This window comes from Cheilinus undulatus, linkage group 3 (genome assembly GCF_018320785.1).
Source record: "Cheilinus undulatus linkage group 3, ASM1832078v1, whole genome shotgun sequence".
NCBI lineage: Eukaryota > Metazoa > Chordata > Actinopteri > Labriformes > Labridae > Cheilinus > Cheilinus undulatus.
The window spans coordinates 37,333,815-37,361,697 of NC_054867.1; the positions used below are offsets into that span (position 1 = coordinate 37,333,815).

Below are 27,883 nucleotides of genomic sequence, written 5' to 3' on the forward strand. Positions count from 1 at the left end.
TCAAGGTAAAGTTTACACGTTTATACTTGAGGAAATCTGCAGACCTCATACTGGTGGGCCAGTTAGCATAGAAGGATCGTATGATCTTGCGGGCCGGATACAACTGTACCAAGGGCCAGATTTGGCCCTCGGGCCTTGAGTTTAGCACCTGTTATCTACATGGTCTCTCTGCAGGGCTGCTGTACAGTGCATGGTTTACCAACATATTGGTGGCTTCACACCTGCAGTTCTCACACTCCTCGACATGCACCAAAGTGCAAGGGCTTTTCAGTGCTGTGCAGCTCTAGTTTATGGCTTAATACAGCAGTTGCACAGTTAATGATAAAGAAATGCTATCATTAAAATTTATTTTATACTTGGCTTTATCTGTAGCATATTTTCCATTTTTTTAATAGGTAAATGCATTTACCATTTGTAGCCAATGTTGTAGTGGTTCCTAAAGAAGTGGTTATACACTTAAAATAGCCTCCACATCAAGCAAAAGATCACCGTACTGTAGAAACAAAGACATGTAAGAGCATCTTGCCTGTTAGTTTACCTAAAAGAGGCTTTTATTCACACATTGTCACATAACTTCCTTTGCTTCAGGGAGTAAGGATCATAAATAAATTACCAGATGAGAAGACCATATTTTCCAATCACCCTTGGTCCATAAGCTGAAGGCTGAAACAGCATGATTCTGCATTTTGAGTGAAGTATTCCATATTCATCAGCAGTGTTCGGAGCATTCTTGCCCACAGAATTGGCCAGGCCCCTGAAAAACACAGTAAATGGGCCCTACACATTGTGATTTGTTGATGATGTCAGTGCATGTGTGTTGGATCAGCAGCATCCTGGCCTACAGTTTCTTCATTTTGGAGCTGAAAAATGTATCTATCTAGTTATCATTAGCTTTTGTTGTGATGTTCAATTTACTTATTAATTTCACTTTTAGACCCCTTTTCATCCCTGTTTCTGCCCATCTTTGCCACATTTTTTCAACTTTATCCCATTTTTGTCTCTTACAACAGAATTTTGCCATTTTAACCTGTTTTTGCTACTTTTTAACCAATTTTTACCAGCTTTGTTGCCTCTTGTGACCCATTTTCCTACTTTTCGCATTTCTTTTCAATTTTTGGCACTGTTATTCACTTTATGTCTCTTTCAACCTAGTTTTGCCACTTTTTAACCACTTTTCACCCTGTCCCCACCCATTTTTAAAAACGTTTTTTTGCCTTTCTTAGCCCATTTTTGCCACTGTTATACCATTGTTGACCCTCTTTAACCAAATTTTGCCACTTTAACTCACTTTTCCTCCCTTAAACCACGTTTTTCTGCCAGTTTTGCCATTTTTAACCTATTTTTGCCAATTTTAATCCTTCTTGCCTCTTAACAATTGTTAATTAAGTCCTTCTACTTTATTCTCTGGCATCTTGACATTCATGCACATCATGACTTGGTTCTGATGTCTGACATTATTTTCTGATGGTTCAGTTCAATGTGCAATGTACAACATTACCAAAAAAGGCAATTCTGTTCTAAGAAAAAAGCCTTACATTTTGTTTTGTTGCTTTGATAAGAGTGGCTATTATTCAGGGTAAATATAAAATATGGTTATTTGCCATGGGCCACCCATGTAGTTATGTAGCTGGGCCCCAGAAAGCTCTCCCCTTTATCCCCCCTTATTGGTTGCCTTGGTTTGAAGTAATACCTCACTAAGCAAAACACAAGTGCACTCACATTAGTTTTTTGATGCCTTAGCTGCTCAGGAGAGGGGATTGAGAAGAGAGTGTACTCTATGACGACTGAAAATGAGTGGTTATAGTTCTCATACCTGTGCTGTCTGTAGCCTACTTTACTGAAGTGAAGGTTTGACCTTTTCCTCTACCAGACAAACCAAATAATCAAAAAGAGAATCTGTATCAAACAAAGTGTAGCTCATTGTATGTGAAACTACATTGTTCTCTGACATTTTCTGTCATCTCTTTTTTTAACAAGTGAATGTTTTTAATTTAAGCACACATGTGCTCTCTTTCTCTTCTCTGATCTTTCTTTCTTCTTACATTAGTATCTGAAACTGAATAAAACCCTTGACATAAGAAAGATCTGGAGTAAAACCATCATTTTATGTCATTTCATGAGTAAAACTAACATGTTGAGCAGTACTAAAATGAAGGCGGTACTTGATTTTTTTCTCTTAACCACAAATGCACCAGGCTGCCTTACTTTCCTTTCTGTGGCCTGATGCACTTCAGATCTTCTTATGGTTGGAAATTTTCAACCAACCACTGTCATCATGATGCACAATTCTCAGATACCGGGCCTCTGTGGAGTCTATTTGAGATATGAAAAATTAAGATGTCTCCCTCTACCTATTTTTTGTCACCACAGTGGCCTAGAATGTGGTTTGTTTACCTGATTATCAGTCAGTTTTTCTATAACAATGTCCAGTAACTAGTGAAGTAAATCTATTAACATACACTCACTTTCAGAAAGGATGTCTTTGTAGTCATCTATAAAACAAATGGTCGAAATCAAAAATGTATTCACAAAAAGATCTCAGCAGACTTTAATGTCCCAATTCACTTTAAAAACTCCCAGATAATTCAGTGGACAAATCAAAGGCATCAAACTCATTCCTTTTTCTCTAGTTAGGTTCATGTTATAATCGTCCTATGAAAGCAGGTTTGTATTAAAACAGGAAGTAAATCAACCTTTGGTTAAGAAAGTAGAAAAATCCAAAATGACACCATAAGAGTTTTGGTTGCAAAAAGTGTCATTTTATAATGGGATGAAATGGATGTGATTAATTGCGATAAACTACAGAAATCCTGTGATTAATGATTTAAAAAAAATCTTTTGATAACCCTAATTACTGCATGTAAAATAGTACTATTCATTAATTGGGTCAAATTGATCTCTATATTCTTCCTTTATTTGCTGAGTACAACAGAGATTCCTAAAGTAAATTTACAGATCTAACAGACCTAGTTGCATTTCTGTTTAATCAGCTGGGAGAAAATAACAGTGGAACATTTAAAAATGTATCAAATTGAACATTTTTGCAGTCACAGAACACTGTGTACTGGTAAGAATTTTAAGTCCATGCTAACCATTCATAAAAAAAGAAAACCTAACTAAGTACATTTTACATCGAATCATTTGTTGCCTTTAAAAACATACACATGCGGCATGAGTGGGCGGTACTTCAGCCGCGTGATCCTCTGTTTGAATAGACGATCTTTGCAGCAGCCCCTTTTGGTTCCAATACTACCCAGCAGCCGAAGACTGGTACTTCCAGTTTCCTGCCTGGAGGAAGAGAAGGCAGCCATGGCGTCAGGCCTGCCCTGTGTTGTTGTTCTGGCTCTGTGTATTTTCCTGCTCCCCTCCGTATCTGGTAAGTTTTAGTTTTTTTGAGTCAAATCAGTATTTTCTTGTCTTTTAACTGCTTTTGGCGTTGTTATATTCAACGCTCCTGTTACTGCGTGTTTTAACGGTCAACAGTTAGCCCATGAGATCCGTTAGCTAGTAACGGGGGCTCGGAGTGACCAAATTCAGGGCGATGTCAGTGACAGTAGCTTTGTAAACGCTTTATTCACCGTTCATTTGTCTCAGTTAGCTAAACTAACCACGCAACCCAGGGATCATTTACAGTTTTTTTCTATTGAAGGTAAGCGATTTTAACATGAAGGTTGACAAAGAAATTTTACTGCTCTTTATGGGATGTCTCACTTCGTTGTTATCAATTCCTATGAGCTGTGCGCTGACTTTCACTTTATATAACGACGGAAAAATGATATTCCTTTCCTTACAAAGTTAGTATTGGTAATAACAATAATAATGGTAATGGTGGTGATGATGTGATGTTAAATGGCTGGGGTTAATTTTAAACGACCAGTAAGATAACAGTTAAGAAATTAATTAATTTTACAAAGCCTTTATAAGTCCCAAGCCCATCCCTAAAGCCAATTTTTACATCAGAAATATTCATGCTTGGTTCAGAAATGAAAAATTGGATTCTAACGAAGTAGGCCTATTTGACATTTATAGCTGGCACCACGAGCTGGGGGGGGTTAGTGTTCATCAGGCAGAAATTCATTCAGTATTATTAATTTTAAAAACGTGGAATATAAGCATACAGCTGTAGCGAACAAGTAGCCGGTTATGCAATATTACATGACAGAGTTACTTCAATATAGACTGGTAAGAAAGACAAAAGCAGCTAATTTAAACATAATCCAGAATGGGATTAATTTCCGTGATACTTAGTCATGTAGTGAAGAAGTGGCCTTATTTCATTTTAATATATCTTGATTTTTAGTCATAAAGGGAGCTGCAGGACCACTTTTAGTTGCATGCATGTTTTATGCCAATCATTCATGTCAATCAATTATGATGCTGTCTCAAACATTTTTAAATAACAACTGACATCCAGACCCAGCAAACATCACCATAATCATCAAGTTTCCCTTGTTATTCTATCCCACTGTAACATTTAAAACAACAGGACCAGATCAGCCACTGCTCTGTGCTACATGATCATGCAGGGAAGGCTGCTGTGTGGCTCATCTTGAATTTGATGGCAGCAACAACTCTCAAAAAAGTAGGGACATAAGAAACTTTGCTGATGGTTGTCAGGAAAAACTCTGGGTTGTGTTGTGAAAAATTTGACTGCTCCACAAGCAGCTTACCCTAAAAATTAAAGCAAGCATTCAGGAGTTCCATGCATATGTGAAGAAGGCTTTATGGTTGAAACTGCACAGATTTGCTTTCAGCAACACTTATCTAATATTTGCTCTTGTTCTTTTTCTCTTCTCTGTTACAGTGGGGAGCCCAAACTGTGATTCCTACAGAGATGGAGCCGGCGTGTACCACGTCTCCCAAACTTGCTACATAGGATACTGCTGTGGATCCTGCTACAACAGATACTGCTGTCAAAATAGCTTCTTAAGGTTGACTGAGGACGAGCAAGATGAGTGGTATGCTAGATATTTCACTCTGTTATAAATGATGAACTGCCTCTTGCTATGGTTGACAGCTGTACATGTCAAGTTGTGAGACAGAGATATCAAGAGGGATCTGCTTCTCTTCTTCTTCTCTGTGTAATTACTGCTGTGGCGTGTTGCTGCAGGCTTTTCTTGCAATCATTATGCAAAGAACAGGAAGTGATGTCTTCCTGTGCTCGACCACCCTCTTTTAGCTGATACCTGAAGCTGACAGCAGATGTCTCTTTCTATATAACAGAATCCTAAAATGTGTTTAGCTTACATGTCTAATGATTTAACCATCAATGGAAAGAGGTAGAGGAAGTTACAAACTGGGAAATCCTGTATTGGTTAGAGAAGCTGGTAGTGATGTGTAATGCTGATTCTTGTCTCTGATATAGGTTCTAAGATATCAGTGTCATTGGGATTTTCCTTCTGCTTACTGTTGCAGTTATGTAAGATAAAGGTATGTATTTTTGATTGCTTTTTCCTCTGTGTCTTTTTCAGTGATTCCAAATTTTACATGTCTGACTCCCCTCTGCCCATGGTCTTTGGTATCGGTACCTTTGTGGCCATTTTGCTCATCTTCATCTGCTGCTGTGTCTGTCCCTGCTGCTGCCTGTATAAGATGTGTCGAAAACCCAGACGTAAGTAATGCTTTGTTAACTCCTTTTATTAGTCATTGTTGTATGTGATGTCTGTTGAAAGTAAACAGGATGATAAAGGGTTTAGAAAAGTGTTTGCCTGCTTTGGTATTTGTCAGGTACTTGATACATGCTGTTATTTAGATTTATTGATCTAAGGAGTAGATAATGCAGGCTCAAACAGACTCTTTTTTTTATTACTCTCCATAGTCTTTGTATTAGGAAGGTATTTTAAGCATTAGGAAACCTTTTGCCGTGAAATACTTTGGATAGATGTTAAAGAGATGTTGTTATGCTCATTTCTGACAAGAGTTGTCACTTTGTCACAGATTTATAAATTACAATATGGCACTAGCAGGGCTTGACATTAAAGTCCCTGTACAGTGATTAAAAAATCTTTAATTTAGGTCTGTTGTATGAAAGGCCACTGTGTTATGAAGCACCAGGCCAAATTTCAGTCATGAAAAAAAATGTCTTAGTTTATAAAATTAAGCTTCAAAATCATGAAGAATGAGGCAGTAAAATATGTACTAGGATGGTGATTTTTTAATTTAAAAAATGCTTCTGATCAGAGCTCAGCTGTCTGGCTCTGTGCCAGAGCAGAGAGACAGAAGTTGGGGATTCAATTTACTGTTTTCTGGCACAAATCTCTCCATTATGATGCTTTTAATGACCCCACCGTGGCTGATAGATTTGGGAAATTTACCTCACAATGAACAAAAACATAGCATGTAACTGGCTTTCGACTTTCAACGAAGATCGTAATGTTAGCTAACAACAGACTGTATTGAGATGAACTGCTTGGTGGTTTTATATTGTTGTAGCCTTAGGGGGGTGGAGTAATCCCCAATCAAGACTGGTGATGTCATGAGCTCCTATATTTGCCCTGCTCAATTAAACCAAGCAAAGAAAGAGCTTAACAATGTTCTAACCGTCTAAATCGAAAATTCCATCACACATAGATCTGTGTTTTCACATGTTTACAGCAACTTTACTCAAACATATCTAGTGTGTTAAGAAACAAAGTTTGAATTTCACTCTACAGGGACTTAAACACCAACTAACGAGCTGAATGAAGGTGGATTTCAGCTGTGGCAGAGAGTGTAGGGACTCACACTCACTACTTAAGCAGCCTGAATTTATTGGCGACAGGTCCTGTGCTCTATTCTAACTGGGCTCAGCTGTTGGTGTCAGTGTTTGTAAGCACTGTTGCAGTGGTAGAAATTTTTTGTAATGTGGCTGTTTTGTAAATAAAGGAGTCAGTCTTCCCCATGTAATTGCAGAGTGCCCACTTTATATCAGACCACAAACTTTGTTGGCCAATTTCTGAATGACAAAAAAATAGTTGAAGTTTGAAGTACAGTGTTGCTCTGCATTTCAAAGGAATGCAGTAGTTCAAGTAAATTTTAGCATGCCATAGTCGACCATAATCATATGCTATGTTATTTCTAACTAGAAAACTATGGCTAATGAACATTTAGACTGGCTAATAACTTAAAAACTGCTAGTCACTGTGGTTGGTGAGCAAAAAAGTTTGTGTTAAGGATACCAGTGAAAATGCAATGACATTGATGCTACCACAGTGTTTCCAGTGTTTTATGAAACGTTGACAGTGTGCAGAAGTTTGCCTGCCTTTCCTGATACATTCATTCCTCTCCTATGCACCTGTCTTTTGAAATAAATGTATTTGTTTTACATGTCTTTATATTTGGATTGGATTGATTATCAAAGTAACACAAACCAGCAGAGATTGTAAAACATGTGTTATTGAAAAGTATCAAACATTTTGCCAGTCTTATTTCTGACAGTGCAAGAACTGTGGCTCTTGAGCTTTTATCATGTTATAAAAACGTCGTAAGGGTACTTAAGGGTTTCAATTATTAAGTGAAATCAAAAGATATTTTTTTCTACAGGACATCAGAATTATTTTTCTATGCTTTTAGTACCGTATGTATTTCCTGGAATATCTCTGTCTGCATTGTTTGTGAGCTTACCTGCCTGATAAGTTTCCATCCTGGAGCACAGATGGGTGGGGTTTCTGGGTAAACCGAAAGTTAAATAGTTGCAAACGGAAAGTGAAAGAGCAAATATTTGTATCAAATGTGCCTTGACCTCTAATGGGTGCAGTAAGAGAGGATACTATCCACAGTTTGCACACACTGGTAAACAGATTACAGACATTGCTTCAGTCTTGTGTTTGGAGATATCCTGAGTTAGCAGAGTATTTCAAGAATGAGTGGAGTGAGTTGAAAAAGAGCTAAATTGTAGAGAGCACCAGGTGTTTTTAAGAAGGAGGCTCTTTATTTGGAATCAGGCCTTTATTTTTTAATCTGACTGAGAAGTATAATGGTTTATATTTATATTCTCAAAGAGAAGAATAATTGTTTATATTTTAATTGAAAGAAAATGTCATGATGTAACTTTAATAGTAGTTGCCTAAAATAAAACATATTTTTAAGTCAGGGGTTATATTATAAATAGATAATATTAAGATAATAAAATATAAATATGATCTTTTATTATCTGTCAGGCAAAAAAAAAACTAGCTAACGCCTTCTCATATTTTATAATTTAGTAAGAGTAACAATGGTCAAATCATCCTGTGAACATTTAAAATCTGAACTGTAACAGTGACAGGCAACCTTCCGTGTCAAAAAACAGATGTTATGTTGAACTATACTGTCCAGTCAAGAAAAGCCCTGCCGTTTAAAACAAACTCACATCTGAAAGCAGTGAAAGCTTCGCTGTTTCAAATGAAAACACACTGGAATTAGCATGATAATCATGTAAAATACCCGGCCTCTAAAGAGGGGCCGACTTTATTTGTTGATGTGGACCATTACAGTAATATGGGGCCCGGCCACAGTTTGACTCCTGGTCTTTATTGGAGGAAATACTGTATTTTAATACTTTAACAGCACCATATTTAATCTATATTAATATCTATACAGAATTTTTTTACCATATCAACATATACTGTTAGAGAGCTTCTCACAAAAAACCCTCTGACAAAAAAATGCTTGCTTATCGATTATGGGCAAATTCAATCAAATTATTCAATTCAATCCATTTCAGATAAATTTACTAAACCCTCAAGGGTTACAAAAATAATTCGAGTCACAGTTTTTAATTCTTTTTACAATCAGCAGATCCTTTATAAGGCAGAGAGTGTTCTGGCTTCTTCTGGATTGATATTAACTGATCTAGTCATAGAATCAACTCTGATACAGTGTGATCACTATAGCTATGTTAGCTACACTTTAAGGTGCAGTGTGTAATATTTAGCCAAGTAGCATTTAGCAAAACAAGCTTGGTTAAAATGAAACATAACATTTATAAGTAGATTGATTTAAATTAGTGTTGACATCTGATATATGATATATATGTATATATATGATAGATCTGACATCTGATTCCTTCTATGGTGCCATAGAAACAGGCAAAATGCAAAAATCCAAGATGGCGGCGCCCTTGAAGGGGACCCTCCCTATGTATGAATAAAAGTCTTATTCTGAGTTATTTTAAAAAATAGATTTAAAAAATGTATTATCAGATGTCCACACTAATTTAGATCAATCTACTTATAAATGTTGTTTCATTTTAACCAAGATTGTTTTTTTCTAAATGCTACTAGGCTAAATATTACACACTGCACCTTTAAAATATTTTAAAACGCATTCCCACTCATGCAGCAGCCTCTTCACTTGTTGATAGTTTTATTTATTTGCCTGCATGTATTTACCATGCTGCTGATTTCAGTACTTAATCTAAGTGATATTATTATGAGGCTTTGGCAGTGCTTTAATTGTTTCTATGATCAGTCTGCTGAGTGACATTTCCACCAGACCCCAGACATTATGGCTGCACTGTTGTCATTTTCCCATTGCCCAATTTCCTCATCTTATGATCACTGTCATTTCTGGCATTATTGCATTGTGTTGGTTGTGAGATGTGAACACATTGTATCACTCAGTGTCACACTGAGTGTTTCGAGAACAGTTCTTCTTTCTTGACATCTTTCCAGTGTCTTCTCCTCATCCTTAGAAATGTATAAGCCTCTTAAAAATCCTCTAAATAGTTTTGGGATCCCAGGGGGGTCACTGAGGGGCTAATGTGCATTGGGAGTAAGTTTTAATGATCTATTTTTAACTTTAAAGGGAAAAGTTAATGATTCTGAGAGTACTGAATTGCTTAAAATTTCATCACAAGGAGGAAACTTTATGAAAATGCTCTCTGAACTTAAGTATAACAGAGAGTTGGAAAAGTGACTTTTTAATCCACTTCAAAATACTGAGACATTCACTTGAAGCTTTACAGTTGTTTTAGTTTATATTCATGCAAGAATATATCACCTAAATTTAGTTGAACACATTTCACAATAAAGCCAGAGTAACTGATGAACCATGTGACAAAAGACAAATGATGATTCATGTTCAGAAGTTTAAGCCATGAGTCATATGTCAACAGCATGTTTCCATGTGCCACTGCCTGTGCATTATTTAGCACATGTGTATTTCTTGTATACAGTCAATGACGTCAGTGTGCATTCTGCTTTGTGACAATTTAACAACCTACTTAAAATTCAGAGTGAAATGAAGAAGTCAGACTCTTGGTTTCCAGTGTGTTGGAGTGTTTGTCTGTCTGTTTCTACATCAGAACATCAGGGGATTCATTTTAAGGTCCACCCACCACATGATTTTCATTACTGCAGAGGCTCGCGTTTACTACTAACGCAGACTTCGAGACACAGTCTGAACAAACTAGTTTAAACATTCCCCATATCACACATGTAAGTGTTAAAGTGACACTGTTACAGATAACAGGCCCTTTATTGTGTGAACTCTGTTCAGAGCTGTGAAGTCCCCGACTCCGCTTGTTTTTTCACAATACTGGTTTTACTTAAGCAGAGAGATCATAGCCATACTTTGTTCATGCTGCTTTTTCCCAGTGATTTAAATGTATATGTTTTAATTTAACTTACTGTAAGTAAGTTATGCCCTTTTCTAAAAGCGGATGCTATATTTCTTTGTTAAAGCCCCTTTAAAGTGAAATCTAAACTTTGTGTTTTAACACACTAGAAATATTGGAGTAAGGTAGCTACATGTGAAAACACTGGGATCTATGTGTGACTGTTTTTTTTTTTGTTTAGACCGTTACAAGGTTTTTCATCTCTTTCCTGTCTTGGTTTAATTTAAGCAGGGTAAATACAGGAGCATGATGGGGAGATTTGTACCAGAAAACAGTAAATTACTACTAGCTGCACTCTGATCAGAAGCATTTTTTAAATCTGAGAGGATTGTATTTCTCTTGAGTGAGTCAGCTCTCCCAAGCGACACCCCCACACCACCCTAGAGCTACAATGTTACAATGTTATTTAGCAGATGCTTTTATCCAAACTAACATACATCGGACAGGTAGACAGGTGTTCCAGGAGTTAAAGACCTTGCCCAAGAGCCCAAACTGGATATTGATTATGCACTGACTGGGATTCAAACCTCGATCTCCCAGAACAAAGTCGGCGGGGTAACCCACCAAGCCATCCAGCCTACAGCCAGAGTTGATATTGCTGCTAGGCCTGGGCGATATGGCCTTAAAATCATATCACAGTATTTTTCTTGCCTTTGACGATACAGTATTATATCACGGTATTACAAAATTTAAAAGAGATAATGCTTTTTAATCCAAATTCAAGTGTTATTAACCCCCTTCTCCCCTTAAAACAATCCTTTGATATTATACTCAATTTAAGTAGCTAAGTAGCTTAAAGGAACACAGAAAACATGTTTTATTTTTTTAAGTCTCTCTAGGTTTACTTCTGTCTAACTGCACTCCAAGTTTCGCATTTCATCTCTAACCTGATGAGGTGTGTTAAGTTGCTAAGGACTTGAGCACATTTCCTAGTAAAGGCGTTCACAATAAAAGTGTTTCAGAAAAATAACAGCCAAGGACTTTTATTTTGGAGAGCTTGACGGAAGTATTGTGTTTAGCATTGAGTTAGCTTAGCTTTGGCTGCCGTCCCGGGGAATACAGCTAGTTTACAGCAGCTTTTCTGACCTCATTTAACAGCGCAGCCTGGATCTTTGACTCACTGTGGACTTAGAAAAGAAAGTCATAACTTTTAAACGGTTGTTTAAGCCATTGTAAGAAGAAGAGCTGCAACACTGGGCTCTGCGACCAGCCAAAGCAGCACTTAGCTTGTGTTAAAGCCCCGGGTAGACTGACAGACACAGCACACTGACTTTGTTGCGGTACAGTGGTCAGACTTTAAGAGGAAAAAACACGTGTTTTTGCCTGCTAACTGTGCCTAGTTACTGGGGCAAGAGTCCTTGACATTCGGTTAGTTACCTGGCTACACATAATGCTAGAGCTAAATGTGCTATTGACGAGACTCTGCCCGAGCTGTGTGTCACAGCTCACTCTCTCGGCCAGCTTTGGGACGGTATTAATACTGGTTTACCGCCAACCTCTATGTAGCACAGTTTTTTTTAACCAGCTCCTCCTGCTCCGTGGTCTCTGTGCTTGAAGCCATTGTCACACTGAGACAGACACGATGATCAACAAGCATTATCGCGATTGGTCGGTAGAGTCCACATCCCTACCGTAGGCCAAATTTATATCATTTATACTGTCTACCTCATATACCACGCACCCCTAATTGCTGCCTCATTTATCATGATTTTGAAGGTTATTTCATAAACTTACAAATGTTTTTCATGACTGAAATTTAGCCCTGTGGCTCGTAGTGGCCTGTCATACAACTATCCTTAAATACAGATTTTTGTCCCTTTTTCAGGGACTTAAATGCATAGAGATCCCTGAGGAGCCCATGTGATTGCAGCTGAGCAGGACAGAAAGAATAATTGAACATTAAAAAAAAAAAATTTATTGCAAAATAACACTTGTCTTAGGGTTATCTCCACTACAGTCAAATTCTCATGAAACCATCCACCAGGATTTGAAAATACTCTTCCTATCTATCATAGTCTGTCATGTTATTTAGAGCTCTAGTCACTCTTGCACAAGTGTCTTGAAACTTCCTGAATTTAGCTGCATAAGCATCTTTGTGGGAATACAAACAGCAGATTTTTTCACCCAGACTCGGGATGCAAAATATTCTCAGTATGATATTGGTATAAGCAGATTTTAGCATAAAATTTTAGTTATTGGGATTGGCAGATATGATTATTGCATGTATGAATAAGGTTGTGGAGATTTAGGCAGTACAAACAGATCTGTCAGTTGAAGCTCATTATTCCTTTAGCTATAAAGGCTGTTTTAAGGACTTAAGTTTTAGGTCTGAAATACTTATTTAGATATTGGTATCAATGTTGGTACCAGTCTTAAGGAATATGTAAATACTGGCAAAACTGATACTGACAAAAATCCAATATAATGCATCCCTAACCTAGACTTTACCCTGATTTTTCCCTGCAAGCCCTAATATTTTGCCCTCCTCCACACCTCCCTTGCCTGACAGACAAACTGCAGGTAAGCTTCCTGCTCTGAGGGACAAGCGTGAACAAAGACATAAGGAAAATTTCCAGGTGGATTACTCTAAAATACCCCAGAAAATGCCAGGATTGCATGTGTGAAAAGGGCTTAAGTCTTCTATCCGGACGATATCATTAAACGGTGACCTTTACAAATCAACAAACGTGTCCCATTTAAAATTAAGTCTGCTGGATTATCTTCATCTGATGCCAGGTTTAACTGGAGAGTAATGTGAATTAATGTTGCTGATTGAAATAGCGGACAAATAGTAAAAACATAGGAATGGATGATTTGCATCACATGGAAACCGAAACCTTTTTTATTGTTAAAAAAAAAAAGAAAAGCCAAGTGTCTCTTGTGCAAAGAAAGGCTGAGTCAAACCGAGCTGAGAGTGGAGAAGAAGACAGGTTGTTGTTTTATGTTAGGGCCTTCATTCAGAATGAGAATGTGGCACCCTATACGGCCACCTATTGGAGATGAGACGTTACCGGTATTAATGATAATGTTAAATTTCCCCACGGTTATCATACGGTTCATGCTTTAATCATCATGATAATTGTTAGCGATTGTGCTTTAATATTACAGTAAATAATATCCAGACGGCATCCTGTGTAGGTAAGTAAACTGAGGTGAATGGGACAAAATGTTCATTGGTCAGCTGATCTGTCCTCTCTCACCTGCCTGCATCACTCACTGTGACTGTCAGAGTTCAGAGACAGGGACAAGAAGAGTAGGCACTTTAGGCTAATCAATACATAAACTCAAAATACATCAGCATTATGAATCAAATTATACCATAATGCAGTAGCTTACCTTCAACACATGGCTTGACGAGAAAAAAGAACTCAGACTGTAGGAGTAGCATACACTTGCTGGCTTTAGCTGCTCCTTTTCTGCTGAAACAGTCTGAAACTTTGGAACTCCTCCTTTTAGTTAAAAATGAATAGATTTTAATTAGCTTACTTGATGAGCCGACTGATGGTCGTGTTGTGATGTGATCAAGGATGGGGGGATTACACAATTATAGCAGAATGTGCATAAAATGTCGTGATATGTTCATTTTTTTGCGAAAAAACAGAGTAAGTCCAGATGTGAGGACAGGAAATAGGTTTGCTTTTTCTGCAATATGAAAAAGAAAAGGATGGCATCATGATCTTTTTAACTTAATAACTCAAAATCTACTCATCTTGTACCACTTCAGTTAAAACAGATTGTCATTGTCTTTCTGCTACAGCAGAAAAGTATCAGTAGCAGTATTGATAAGGATTTAAAGCTATAATAAAGTATGACTATTTTTATCTGTTTTCCTTTGGCAACTTTGGCTCTTTAATGTCCTGTCAAACATAAAAATAATGAATAGTTTGTTGTTTACACCATTTGTTTTTAAAAAGCTATTTAAAGAAATCAGATTTTGACAATGTTAATAACAAAGTATTGTTAATGCACATGTGATACGGTTTCATGTTTACTCTTGATGTTCATACAAACTTAAAGTGTATTGGCTTGTTCAAGTGCTGTTAATTTGATTACTATTGTTTTTAATAACAGGCTTGATGAAATTATTTGAAATTATGAATATGTGCATTTTTTTTTATCTTGTACACTTTCTTTTTACTCGTCCCTTATGAAAATGAGGGGAGTAGGTGGAGGTAGAGCTTCAAACCCAGTCAGGGGTGACTGCTATCCCCAGTAGGGCATCTCACTTCAGGTCTGCCTCCCCAGCCTTCTTGTTAAGCTCCCTCTCTCCCTGTTTTCTCCTGTGTTCTTTTCGCAGTTTCAAGTTTAATGTCGTAGTGAGGAATCGTTGTAGTTGAGTTGTGCCGGGGTAGGAAGTATCTGCATTGCCACTACCTGAGTCTGTTGAAGGTGGTATTGCTGGCCATGTGGTAGGGCAGTAAGGTAGAGGATGTCTCTGTGTTGGCATAGTGGGTGGTGGGAGATAGCATGGAGGGGTGGCTCTAGGATGCTTGAGAGCACTGTTCACCTCTCTGGAGGTGGCGTGGGACTAACTGAATGAACAACAGCAAAGGGGGATTTCCACTAGACAACCCCGGCAAAGTGTTTCATTTTTTGTTTTTTTATGCTGCCCATTGGCTGGCACAGTTGACTTGTGGAGTAGTAAGCATGAGGATTTAACTGGGTTCAGGGACTTCTTCGCTGAGTGCTCCTTTCTGTAGACTATTACATAAAAACTATTTATTTTACAGATATTTAAGGCCAATATATGATACCTACCACTGATTTGTGCAGTCAGTGTGTGGGCTACAAACATCAGTGTCAGAGGAGCATTAATTTTACTGCCAATGCCAAGGGCCAGATTGTTACAGATTGTTGGATATTTTCAATTTAAACCCTGTGATTACTAGTAAATTGATGAAAGAAAGAATATGTTTCTTCCATGATAATTTATTATACCAGCATTTATGTTTTTGAACTCAAGTACAAATAGAAATAGTTGGTTTAATGAGAGACAAGAAATTAAATCAGTTACTTAACATTTAACTTGTATATTTATTCTTTAAAAATCAATTTAAAATCTTTGAAAAAGAAAATAAATAAAAAAAATCAAAGGAAAAAAACTAAACTGATAAAGAGCAATAGAATAAATACATTTTAAATAGAATAATAAACATAAAAACTAAACATAAAATAATTAAGAAGTTCAAACATTTATTTCTATTCTTTTAAAAAATGAAAACTAAAGATAAATTAGATTGAGCAAAGTTGAAAAGTAAAATTGAAATAAAATAAATCAGGATACAAATTTGATAAATCAAAGCAAATCGAAAAAAAAAAAAAAATCAAATTGTTTTTAATCAAATCAAAAACCTAAATAAAGACCTGTCATATACTAGTAGTGAAAGACTGTAAAATAAATGTTTCTGTTGTCATTGAAGATTTTGTCCTTTTTATTCTTAATGTTAATTATGTATTGTCATTTTGAAATTGACTGGGGGGGCACACTGAGTCAGGTGGAGGGCCACATGTGGCCCCCGGGCCTCCAGTTGGCCAACCCTGGTCAAGATCCATTATTAATATAGGATGGCTCTAAGGCCTTCAAGAGGTAAAGCTGCTTTTTTGGTGGAACAAAGGATGATTCAGGATGGCATAAATATTTTACTAAAATAATAATACATTTTAACATTTAATTCCCAGTTCAGTACAAATGTTTGAATTATGATTTGAGTTCCAAAAAGTTTTTTTTTCCTCTCTGTGGAGCCTAGAGTTGTATGGCAGGCTCAGACCAAGTCAACAATACAACCCCATACCATAGACTTTATTGTCCCTTTAGGGAAATCTGACTTGGATTCATTGTCTGCCCCCACAGTTGCATCAAAGTATGATACATCTTGTTAATACCACAACTTTTCTTGAGGAATCTACAGCAGATTCTTGGCTGAGGCCCACTGTGCTCTGCTGTTCTAGAGAAAGATTTAGTTTGCCAGCATGGCCTTCCAAAGGTGCTTGAACACAATAGTTTACATGCACAGTGAAAGACTCTGTGGAGTTCCACGCCCTGTTTTATGAGGTTTGTGCAATCAAAGACAGACAGTGTGCATCCTCTGTTCTCCAGCACTACAGGGTGGGTCTAACTCCACTCGCTGTCTCTTCAGCCCTCCTCTTTGCCTTCAAGACAGTATTTCTGCAGCCACATTTCCTCCCCAGTGTTCAGACTTGGCATGCTTTTGTGTCCACCCTCTTGCCTGCTTTTCAAATTCTGTTCCCCCAAACGTCCTCACGGTGGAGGAAGACCCCTGATTCGTGACTGCACTTGTGTTGACACCTGAGCGTGACACACTTTTATACACACTTTTACACTTCCTGTCAGCTCGCTCAGGTTGTTGCAGCTGCTTCTCCCTGGCAGAGAGCGGCAGGAATGTGGATTCCCCAACGCGAGCTGTTGCATGCTGGGATCACATCCAGGAATGCTGGAGCTCCACCTCGTGTGAGTCACTGTTTCCACAACGACCACAACGGGGGAAAAACTCAAGACCATTCCACGTCATTTACAGGAAGTGGTCATGATGACTCCCACTCTTCTCTGGGAAAAAAAAGAAAAGAAACAACACATGGTGGGTTGGTGACTGGTACAGACATGCACACCCACCCATGTGTCTTCCTTCAGTGTATGAGGGTTTTTTTTTTTTTACAGTACTGTGTCTCAGTTTCACTGAAGTTAAACAGTGGTGGTTTATGCTTAAAGTGGAAACATTTATAGCCCCCAATCCTTGTTCTAAATTTATAAAAACCCAGGCAGATGGGAGTTTGCTTTAAAGCTGTGTATACTTTTACTGTTATGTACTAACTAAATAATGTTTACTGAGAGAAACCTTTGGGTATTTCGTGCATTAATTGAAATGAAAATTGAAAAGTGATCAGTCCTAAAGTAAGACAGGATATTAGGACCATGTTAAAAAAAATAACATTTTGGAATTAGAGTTGTAATTTTTAGTTCAGAATTTATGAGAATAAAGCCAAAAATATAGAAGAATTATGTGTTTACAGGATTAAATTTATGAGACTGAGGTCTTAATTTAACAGAATTTAAGTTGTAAATTTGGGAGACTTCAATGTGTTTTTCTCGTTAGATGTGCTTTTTGATGGTAATATTAAGGAAAGAGCCAGCCTCCAGTACTAAAATGAGGAACCTGGATATTCACAATAAGTCGCTTTATTATTTTATTTTGATTTATTTTGATTTATTTAACAAGGAAAGCTGCTTTAAGATTAAAAATCTCATTTACAAGAGAGTATCAACCAAGACAGGCGACTGCACATCTAACAAAGTTACAGAAAAATAAAAAATAAAAAGCAAAAAATAAAAAAATTAAGAACACCAAACAGTCAAATCCTGAGTCACAGAGCTGAAAGTTATCAGTCAGAACATCTGCATCCTAATGCATCTTACTCCAGTGCCTTCAATCAGCTCTGAAACAGACCAGCTCCCCAGACACAAAGTTTAATCTGCAAGAGCAGCCTTCCTGAAACTCCTTTAACCTACTCTAAGACCCACTTAGGGGACAGAAAGCAAAAATAAGTTGCTGAGCCACACAGCAAAGTCTGTAGCTCCCAGAATAAAACATGAATAAAATCACACTAAGAGGAGGAGAGTAGGTTTAGTATAGACTAGATAAGGATAAGCCAATTGTCCTCTATATAAGTGAGTTAGTTGGCCTCTTAGCCGCTCCTAGACTGATTCATTGAGTGTGTTTATATGGACTTTAGTATTCCGGTTATGACCTTTATCCCGGTTTTGATCAAATTTGGGAAACTTTGTTTACATGTGCACAGAGAAAACCTGGTTAATTGTATCCCCGTGTACATGAGATTATTAGTATCCCAGTTTCTGATCGCTGCCTCTGATCTGCCCAGGCATCTTCATACTTCATTGTACTATAACATTGGTTTATATTTGAGGCCCCCCCCTCAACCATTGTTAGCAGAGTCTTACTGTTAGACCTGACAATGTTGACCAAATATCTTAGGTCTGAGTTATGCTTTCACAGGCATAGCCTCACAGATACAAACTGAGAGGGAATCCTGATGCCGAAACATCTGGTGCATTTATAACAAGCGCTGGCTTCCTCTTCCTACCAACTGATATATTCCCAAAAGCTAGGGGGCAGTGTCTTAAAAAAACACATTTGTAGCATGATTTGACATCTGGCGTCCGCACAAAGGGGCGCGTCTGAAGATTTTACGTCACATTTGATGCACGGACACACATGACTCTGTAGATATGCCGAGTATAAAACAGGCTTCAGGCAAAAATGGCTGCTGGGGAGAGAAAGACCCCCCCTTCCTAATTTTTGTTTTGTTGTTTATGTGGGGTTTTTTTGTGATTAATTCTTTGTGTATTTTTATATAATGCATTGTTTTTTATTACTTTTATAATTTTTATTTCTCCCCTTCATTTTTAAATTTTTTTAGTCACATTTGCTTAGTTGTCTTTACTCTGAGTGGCTAGTTTGTTAAATTATTGTCGTGTTATTTCTATATATCCATCTGTATGATTAACAAGTCCCTTACTGTGGCCATCACCACCATGGGAAGTTAGAAGGGTGAGTGCTGGGCTAATGGGATATTCAGTTCTTTCACACAGACACACTTTCATATTCCAAGTTTTTTTTTTACCACTCTGTTCCTTTCTTTACTGTCTGCAAACACTGACTGATAATATTTGAGGAAAAAGGAAACATTTGATCTCCAGCCTCCTCTTCTTTCTTAAGATTTATTTAGAGGCTTTTTGCCATTATTGTAGAGATTGGACAGTGGATAGAGTCAGAAACAGGGATGAGACGGTGGGGAATGACATGCAGAGTAAGAACCACAGGCTGGACTTGAACCCTGGCCTTGCACATACATGGGGTGCAGCCTAACGACCAGGCCATCTGTGCTCTAAGCTTCCTCTTCTTGTGTCAGTAAAGGGCTAGGATAATTGTGGCTTGTTGGAAATTCAGTTAGTTTTTCTTTTATGTTTGTACAGTTGGATAAAAACAGAAGTGACAGAGTTAGGTGTTGCAACATATTTAAACTGAAAAGAAACCGCTTCTCTGTGTACAACCTGAACTTCACTTCTGTTTTAAATGTTGTCATGCTTTCTTAAGACTGTTGTGTACTTTCAGACCGTAGGTTCTCTGTTAGTGTTGATGTGTTTTGGGTGATTTGTGCTGCTGTGTAATTACTCTGCTGGAATGACTCATTACCACTTTATCTTAAAATAGATCATGCTTTCCCAGAACAGTCGGCTCAGTTCAGACTTGCTGTTGTTGGTCAAAGTTGTTCATGTTTTTTCCCTTTTATGTCCAGTCTTTATCTCATGACTCCAGCAGGAGTTCTGCCTGAACCACCGAACTGTACCAGACATTTTTCTCACATGATCCTGTGTCTTGTTTGCCTACAGCTGTGATTGCCACCACCACCCACACGACAGTGGTCACCTCAACTCCCCAGCACTACCCCCAGCAGCCAACAGCTACTCCTGTTCAGTCCTACCAGGGCGGCCAGTACCCACCGTACCAGCCCGTACCAGCTCAGGGTTACGGCCCTCAGCCAATGCCTCAGGGCTATGGAGCTCAGCCTTACCATGGACAGCCATTCGCAGCAGGACCGCCACCAACATATCAGGAAGCTAGTAAGTTTTCATGAAGCAATTGCAAGATTACACGTTGATGAGCATTGTTGTGCAAGTTCACATTTTCACAACACTGAAAATGAACTAGCTTAAAGTTCAGTTCACACGGTGTATGTATGTACATGCAGTTAAATGGGTTTTAGGAATTCAGCTTTTAAGAAAATATAAATGTGAGTAAGCATCTCTCATAATCTGATGTTTTTAAATCATTTACGTAGAATAGAAATGATGTTTAGCACATATGGAGAGAAAAACTGAGGCAACTGCAATGACTGAAGAATTATCCCAGAAACATTTCAGAATAAAAGCATTGTGTGAAAACATGGATAGTCTCACCGCAGAATCAAACTTGAAGGGGCTTTTGCTTTGAAAAACACCAGAAGAGTACCGTACCTTAAATGTCACCCTGAAATTATTTAACAGACAGGATACACAAAGTGGTGCAGAGAGATCAGACTGCATTGTCACTCTTGTTTTGTCTCGTTTTGTAAACTAACACTCTTCAGCTTCAGACTGAACTATGTTCACGCATTCATTCATGTTTTGATAAATGAACAGATTAAAATTAAGTAACCCTGGTTTGTTTCCCCAAATCAGTGGTACTCAACCTTTTTCTACCAAAGAGCCTAGAAAAAGTTTTAGCGAGAGCCACAATCCAAACCCGAAATGTAAGGTAGATGATAGATCCGTTAATCTGTAGTTGAAATGAAATAAAACAGTGGATTTGTGGATATATCTGCATAGTGTCAGAAGAACCAATATGTCACTGATAATGACCATAGATTTATTTTATCTATCACTGACATCAGGCTAAAACCTTGTATCTCAATTTTTCATTGTTTTAATTTGTTTTTATAAATCATATTTACATCATTTTATAAATTATAAACTTTTCATTCCCTTAAAAGTAGTCATTTTGGAGATACCAATCTTTGGTCCAACACCAGCATTATGAAAGTTCCACCTGGCCTAAAGATTTTTTAAGATATTAGAATGTGCTGAGTTTGAGCTCTGAGGTGCTTTTCAAAGAAAATGATGAATGGGGGATAAAAGGGGGAGGGGCCTCATGGCAGTCTTTGCCCTGGGCCTCCAAATGACTAAAACCAGCCCTGCCTCACACCTGCAGCTCTCCAGACACATTGTTTCACCCTGCTTTATTTTGGAGCTTTGGTTTAATATTTCTGCTCTTTTGACAATATTTATGATCATAAGTGCATTAAAGATTAAAAAAAACACCCACATTTGAACAACTTTCACTAGAAATTAGATATGACGTTATCTCTACGTGTGATTCATGTGAGTTATGCTCGTTGATGACGCGCATCGGCGTAATTATCATAAGATCTGGGTGTGAGAGAGCATCGGCAGGATGTGGCTTGAGTAAAAGTTAAAATGAGGAAATGGGAAGCTTCAATTTGAACATAAGACAGCAGACCTCAATGCAGAGGTTGCGCTGGACTTTTTTGTTGTCCGTCACTCCTTTAAAATCCCGCTGGATCCATCCTGACAGAGAGCTTCATACAGCACACATTCATGCGTCACAGCGCAGAGACAAGCTGGAGGGATGGAGAACAACTTTTTAATTCTGTCTCTGTTATGACCTGTGAGTAGGCTACAAACGTATGCCTTTATCTGTTAGATTTCCATGCCTGACATCATGGAAACAACGGTGTTAAAGTGAGGTTTCAGAGAGAGAGAGAGAGAGAGAGGGTGGGGGTGAGCAAGCAGGAGAGAATAAAGCAACAGGTGCTGATCTGAATCATCATTCACCCATCTCTCTGTTATATTTCCATGGTTGAAATCCACATGATAAATGAGCAAACTTCGGTGTTTAGAGTGAGGTTTCAGTGGTGAGCAAATGAGGTGGAAGCAGCGGGAACTGTTTTGAATCATCAGTCACCTTGGACACATAACGAAATTTCGCATAAAATTGAACCTGTTACGAAAAAAAAAACAGGAAATCAAACGACAATTTCGGCAGCAGTGTGCAGACATGTTTAGAACAACATGAAACAGGCTCACTGTGCAAAGGCCTCAGCATGCCGACCTGTGTACTGAGACACCTGTAGGCTGCAGCAGCCGCTCTGTGCTGTCAGCATGGAGACAGACGTTCTTTCATTAATCTACGATGTCGAGGTCATGTGTGCAGCCTTCAAAATTCTCCGTCATCCTTTAAAAACATGTGTCTCACTGTAAATGTTCACTGAGATGTTAGCCTAAGGAAACATTACTGCAATACTGTGATACAGTATTTTAGCAGCTCACCACAGTTAAACACAGGATGTATAATCTGAAATAAAAATATATGTACAAACAACCTCTGAATGATCAGATTGTTCTGCGGTTAAAAGAGCATCCTTATTAATTTCCCCCCATGAGCTGAAGCATATAAACTGAATGTTTCTTTCTTGAACACTCAGGACCACTTTAAAGATCTGATTTGGAGTTGTAAGTTATACGCATCAGGGGTGGAGCTTAGGAGGGAGGTTTAAAGTAGAAAGCTTGTACAGGTGGTTGAAATCCTTGAAAATCCTTGTATTTTTATGTTGTGCTTTCAAAGTTTGAAAAGGGTTTGGATTTCAGATAAAGTGCTTAAAATTGTAATTGTATGCCTAATGATAGAATAAGCAATCTAACTGAAATAAAATTAATCAGAGCTCTTTCACATAAAAAATAACAAATGATAAAATGATGTTAAGAAAACAGTTTCTCTGCTAGAATTTTATAATAGTTTGGTTTTCCTTTGATTTGTTACATTGAGACTGAAAAATACAATTTTTGTCATTTATAAATATTATATATTGTGTTTTTCTTTGATAAGGAAGTGAAACCATATTTTTGAGTGTATATTTTTGTTTCCATAAATATATATATTTCCACAGCTGTAAGGTGTTTAGAAAGCTAAAAAGACATGTTGAAAGTGCTTGAAAAGGGCTTCAATCTGACTGAAGAAGATTTATGAACCCTGAGAGATGCAATTATTGTGAAAACCAACACCAGTTGTTTACAACTTAGTATAGCAGATTCTGATTCCTGTGGGGTTTTTTCATGACTTTTCTTTGGTGCAAGACTGAGGGTAAGCCAACATTTTCTCTCATGTTTAACCATGGAAACAGATCAGAGTTTTTCCAATGATGACTTCCTTGCCTGAAAAATATCATCTTCTATTAATCAGAAGATAGGTGTACTGAATTCCAGCATTAGATTGGTGCAACACAACAGATACACTTCTGCTACTGAGTTCAATTCATGCTACGTTGTTTGCTAAGGGGCCATGTTTGTCAGCTGATACTGATGCGCAAGGGCTTGGGAATTTTGTCTGATAATAGTAACATCTTGCCAACCTTTACTGTTTGAAAGATCTGTTGCTTTATAATTGAAATATGTAGAAGCAGTAGAAAATCCTTGAAATGCCTGTCATAAAAAAAAGGATAAAAATAAGTTCCTCCTCTCCATATGTTAGCTCAAACACTACCATATGTCATTTTTCTCACAATAGTTCCTTGTGTTCTACATACAAATGTTTAAAAGTTTCTTTTCCTATGACAAATTTACAGAGCATCGACTGAAATGAAGGTTCTAGGGGTTTTCAGTGTTACAAACAGTATTAGAATCTCCAAAAACTAAAGACAAATCCATTTTACCACAGGGACAATGACAGGATAATGTTGATTCAAAATGCATAATGCTGCAGTGGTGCTTTAGCATAGGTGGAGTAACTCCTACATGCTTGAAGTCGGGTTATGCAGGAGGAAGTGAAACATTTATGGTCGCTTTGTTTGCCTTTATTGAAATTTTGGTTACTGTCAAGAGTATTTTTAACCTTTTTATCCTCTTTCCATGTTTTCTTTCTGTCTCTAGCCGGTCCCGGCTACCCCCCCAACCCAATGCCTTACAGCCAAGCTGCATACAACCCTGGCGGCCCTGCGTACCCGTCACAGCCTCCCATCCAGCCAAAGCCCATGGCTCCTTCTGCACATACAGACTACCTCGCACAGCCAGCATACAACCCAGACTACGTCGCACCTCCACCCTAGATTGGATAACTGACCACAGTGCTCAACTCTCAGCCACTTTAAAAACATGCTGCAACATTTTCAACCTTGGCAGGACTGGAAATGTGTCACACATATCAGGATGTTTCTTGATTGGTTAGGTTCTGGGATTATTTATGGAAACAGTGTAACACATTTGCAGTTTGAAGAATGTCTGTTCTGCTGAAAAGTTGCCAAGTGAAAATGTTGATATCTCTTTGCTTGTATTGCATGGACTTCAAATATACAAGTGGTGAGATTTTTTTTTTTTTATTGCTTAGTGACTCCATCATAGTCATCTTTGGTTAAAAAAACCCACAAAACCACTGAATCTGATTGTCAAGTGAAGTGCTTTGACTTTTTCTGGCTCTGAACGTGCCTCAACATCTCCCTCTTCGTCCGTGTTTGTACTGCTCACCGGCTGAACCTGCCTGACCTCCTTCTTAACTTTAGGAAAGTTTTGTTGGCCACAGGCTCAGCCATAATCTCATTTCTTTATGCCATTTTCAAGTGCTTTACTTTCTCATTTTCCTTTACTCCTGGTGCCTTTTTTACACATATAATGTTTAGATAGGTTACATCAGAACACTTGGGTTTCATTTGTGCAGTGGTGAGCATTGACCCCTGGTTTGGTTTAAAGAGTGCAGCAATCTGCACGACTTTTGGTTGGTTAGGGGCATGTATTGTCCATTACTTCGTGGTTGATACAGAACACAAGATGGAGCAGTATCTCTTTTGGATCATTGGTGTGAGTATATGATGAAAATAGTTCATTTTTCAAAAGTGGAATCACAAACCAATAACGAGGATAGCATCTCTCTGTTTTGTTCCATCACTCATTCAGTTTAACTGACTGAAATGTTCAAGTTTGGGAAAAGGGAAAGGCCATTAAGTTGTTTAAAAATACTCACAAATAGGCAAAAGGGACATTTTTTATTAGCCAGCAAGTTTTTTATTGTGCTCAGGTTATCATTCTTTGTTTTCAATTTGTCCATTCTGCAGCGCGTGCAACCGAGCTCAAATGTAGCATTGAATGAAAAACCAAAGGAGATTTTTTTCATTTGTTCACAAAATCAAGTCCTAAAAAATATTATGACATTACAGAATGCAAGAAACAACCGTGCCTAGAGTATCTTCTTTATTAAACTAACGTATGCATGTCATTTACAACGGTTTCAAATCACACTCTCTAGTAATATGTAAATGCGTGCTGTATTTCTAATCATAAAGACATTTATCAGAATTTATGCCTTCATACTGTGTTGCCTTTCAGCTTTAATTTATGAAGTTACAACCCAAGCTGTGCACGTACTGAATCTTTAAATGTCACTTTAAATACATAGTATTGGGATTTGTAAATATGGCCTGTATTAGCCTGTACCAGCTTCGCAGTGCAGTTCCTACAAGTCTTTATTTTTTTAACAGGGCAGCCTTTTCTGCACTTTAACTTTCCGCAGCAAAGCCTCCTCGTCTGCTTTCCGCTGACTGAAATAAACATTTACTAAAGTGACCTTTTTTATATAATCCAAGCTGAACATGGAGGTGCACGGTCACAGCTCAGGTGACAGGACCGATATTTACCTTTTGAGCTGCACTGTTTTTACTTTTTTACTTTGTTCTGAAGTCCTGTGGTTGTGGCCATAAATATGGATATGTTTATTGCGTGCAGGTTTCAGAATGACTCAGCTACATGTAGGTTGTGGCTTATTTTATTTTCCCTGCCAATCTCAGAAACCATGTTTGTTACTTTAAACACAGAGGTTTATTTCCTTACACATCTTTTATTTGAGAGGAATATGCATGTTTCCTACAGTGACCAAACCATTTGTCTGTGCACCTGGTCTCTCAGAAGGCATACTTTTTTGTCTGAAATCTGTCCTTCTAAATGCATTCTGTCTGTAAATTTCATTTCTTTGGCTAGTGTTGTATATTCAAGGTGACTTTAGTTGGAGTGTCTTTATTTGTGTACGAGTAGATTGTAGCCATTTGTGTCTTTAAAAAAAAAAAAATACCAGCAGAGATTTATTCTTGTTCCATCTGTGCTTCTCATCCAAGAATAATTGTCAGTGATGCTACTGCGAGAATATTCTGTACATGCTTTTTATTTTGTTAAAAACACACCAGTTCTCCTGCAGTGTTCAATAAAGATATATTTTCTTGTTTCCCCTAACTTTTATTGTTGAATTTGTAGGTTTAATGCAGATGGCATCTGCTTGAATTGCTGCATATACTGTAATCATTCAAATCATTGTGCCACTGGACTATGGAAGCCCTAAAAGGACCTGTATCCATACATTTATTTCACTCCATTTCCATGTAAGCAAGTCAATTTTGGTTTTCTTAGCAAAATTTGCCTTTTATGATCTCACTTCCAGTGCATTTTTTTAAAAAGATATCAGTTTTGGTTTTTCTAAAAACGATTCATATGTGTGCCCATTTTCATGCATGTAACAAACTATGTTGCATGGGTACTGATAAAGGACATTTGGGGCCCTATGGAGCCATTTTGTAAAGGACATGCATGAAAGTACTAGAATAGGTAAATTTTCACCAGGATTAAAGCATCTGTACAATTTGGTCAGTTTTGGGACTTGTTAAATCCTCCAAATTAGCAATTTATTTGCCAAAATAACAATAAAAGAAGAATAAATCCTAGTTATATTTAGGGCCAGAGGTTGGTGATCAGGCCCTAATTATGATACCTTTTACCTTCAAACTTTCTGCAAATAAGCAAAACTCATTCAAATTCCTGGAAACAAAATAAAATGTTTTTATATGTCACATTAAAAGATTTCGATGCTAATCATCATCAATGACTTTATTTTGAAGAGCTACTTCAGGAAATGGAGTGTTTTAAGCAGTAACTTAACAGATAATGGCATCTAATTAATGGGACAGACAGAGGCATAATTTCACATAACTCAGAAAATAAGATATAAAGAATACCTGCAGAGTTAAATACAGAATGAGAAACTCAGGCTTTTTAGCTCTAAAATGTCTGCCTGTCATGACATAAATATGATTGTTTATCTGTTGGCTTAAAAAAGAGGATTGTAACAGCAGCAGAGCTGATGGATGGTTCCTCCATTCAGGTTATAGCATTTTTTTTTTTTCTTTTTTGAGAGGATCGTAGTTCTTGTGAGTGGGTGTGGCTTCAGCATATTCAAACATTCAACTGACACACCATCACCATCCTAGAGCAGATTTTACTGCCTCATTTTTATGACTTTGAAGCACAATTTTATAAACTTGGAGATGTTTTTCATCACTAAAATTTGACCTGGTGGTTCATGACACAGCGCCCTGTCATACAACAAACCGAAAATAGTGGGTTTTTTTGTGACTTTACAGGGACTTTAAATAAATGTTGCTTGCTGCATTGGCAGCCGTTTTTTTTCCCCCGAGGGGAATTCAGGCCTTAAGTTTTTGGCTTTTAATGTTGTAAACATATTTATGTGGCATAAATGAAATGTAAGATTTTTTTAACAAGATTTTGCCTCGAAGCTCCTAAAATAAACTGTTATCAAAGAAATGAAAATTATACTTTTCATGCATTTTTCAACATTAGGTAGTATTTACAGAATTTTAGATCCACGGGAACAAAAGTAAAGTGTC

General features: G+C 37.6%; 1 protein-coding gene across 1 annotated transcript; it reads left to right on the top strand.

The window, feature by feature from the left end:
- The first annotated feature begins 3,156 nt into the window (after nt 1-3,156).
- On the top strand, nt 3,157-26,430 carry LOC121507105 (protein shisa-5-like). Its single transcript, XM_041783266.1, has 5 exons — nt 3,157-3,376; nt 4,805-4,958; nt 5,472-5,611; nt 20,004-20,234; nt 24,096-26,430. The coding sequence occupies exons 1-5, from the start codon at nt 3,172-3,174 to the stop codon at nt 24,269-24,271; spliced, it is 906 nt and encodes a 301-aa protein (XP_041639200.1). The 5' UTR covers nt 3,157-3,171; the 3' UTR covers nt 24,272-26,430.
- The last annotated feature ends 1,453 nt before the right edge of the window (nt 26,431-27,883 follow it).

Bases quoted from the DNA above. Each gene is read 5' to 3' on its own strand.
- LOC121507105 (XM_041783266.1), top strand. From the start codon at position 3,172: ATGAGTGGGCGGTACTTCAGCCGCGTGATCCTCTGTTTGAATAGACGA. The intron at 4,959-5,471 runs GTATGCTAGATA...TGTCTTTTTCAG, and splicing joins GAGGACGAGCAAGATGAGTG to TGATTCCAAATTTTACATGT. The intron at 20,235-24,095 runs GTAAGTTTTCAT...TTCTGTCTCTAG, and splicing joins ACCAACATATCAGGAAGCTA to CCGGTCCCGGCTACCCCCCC.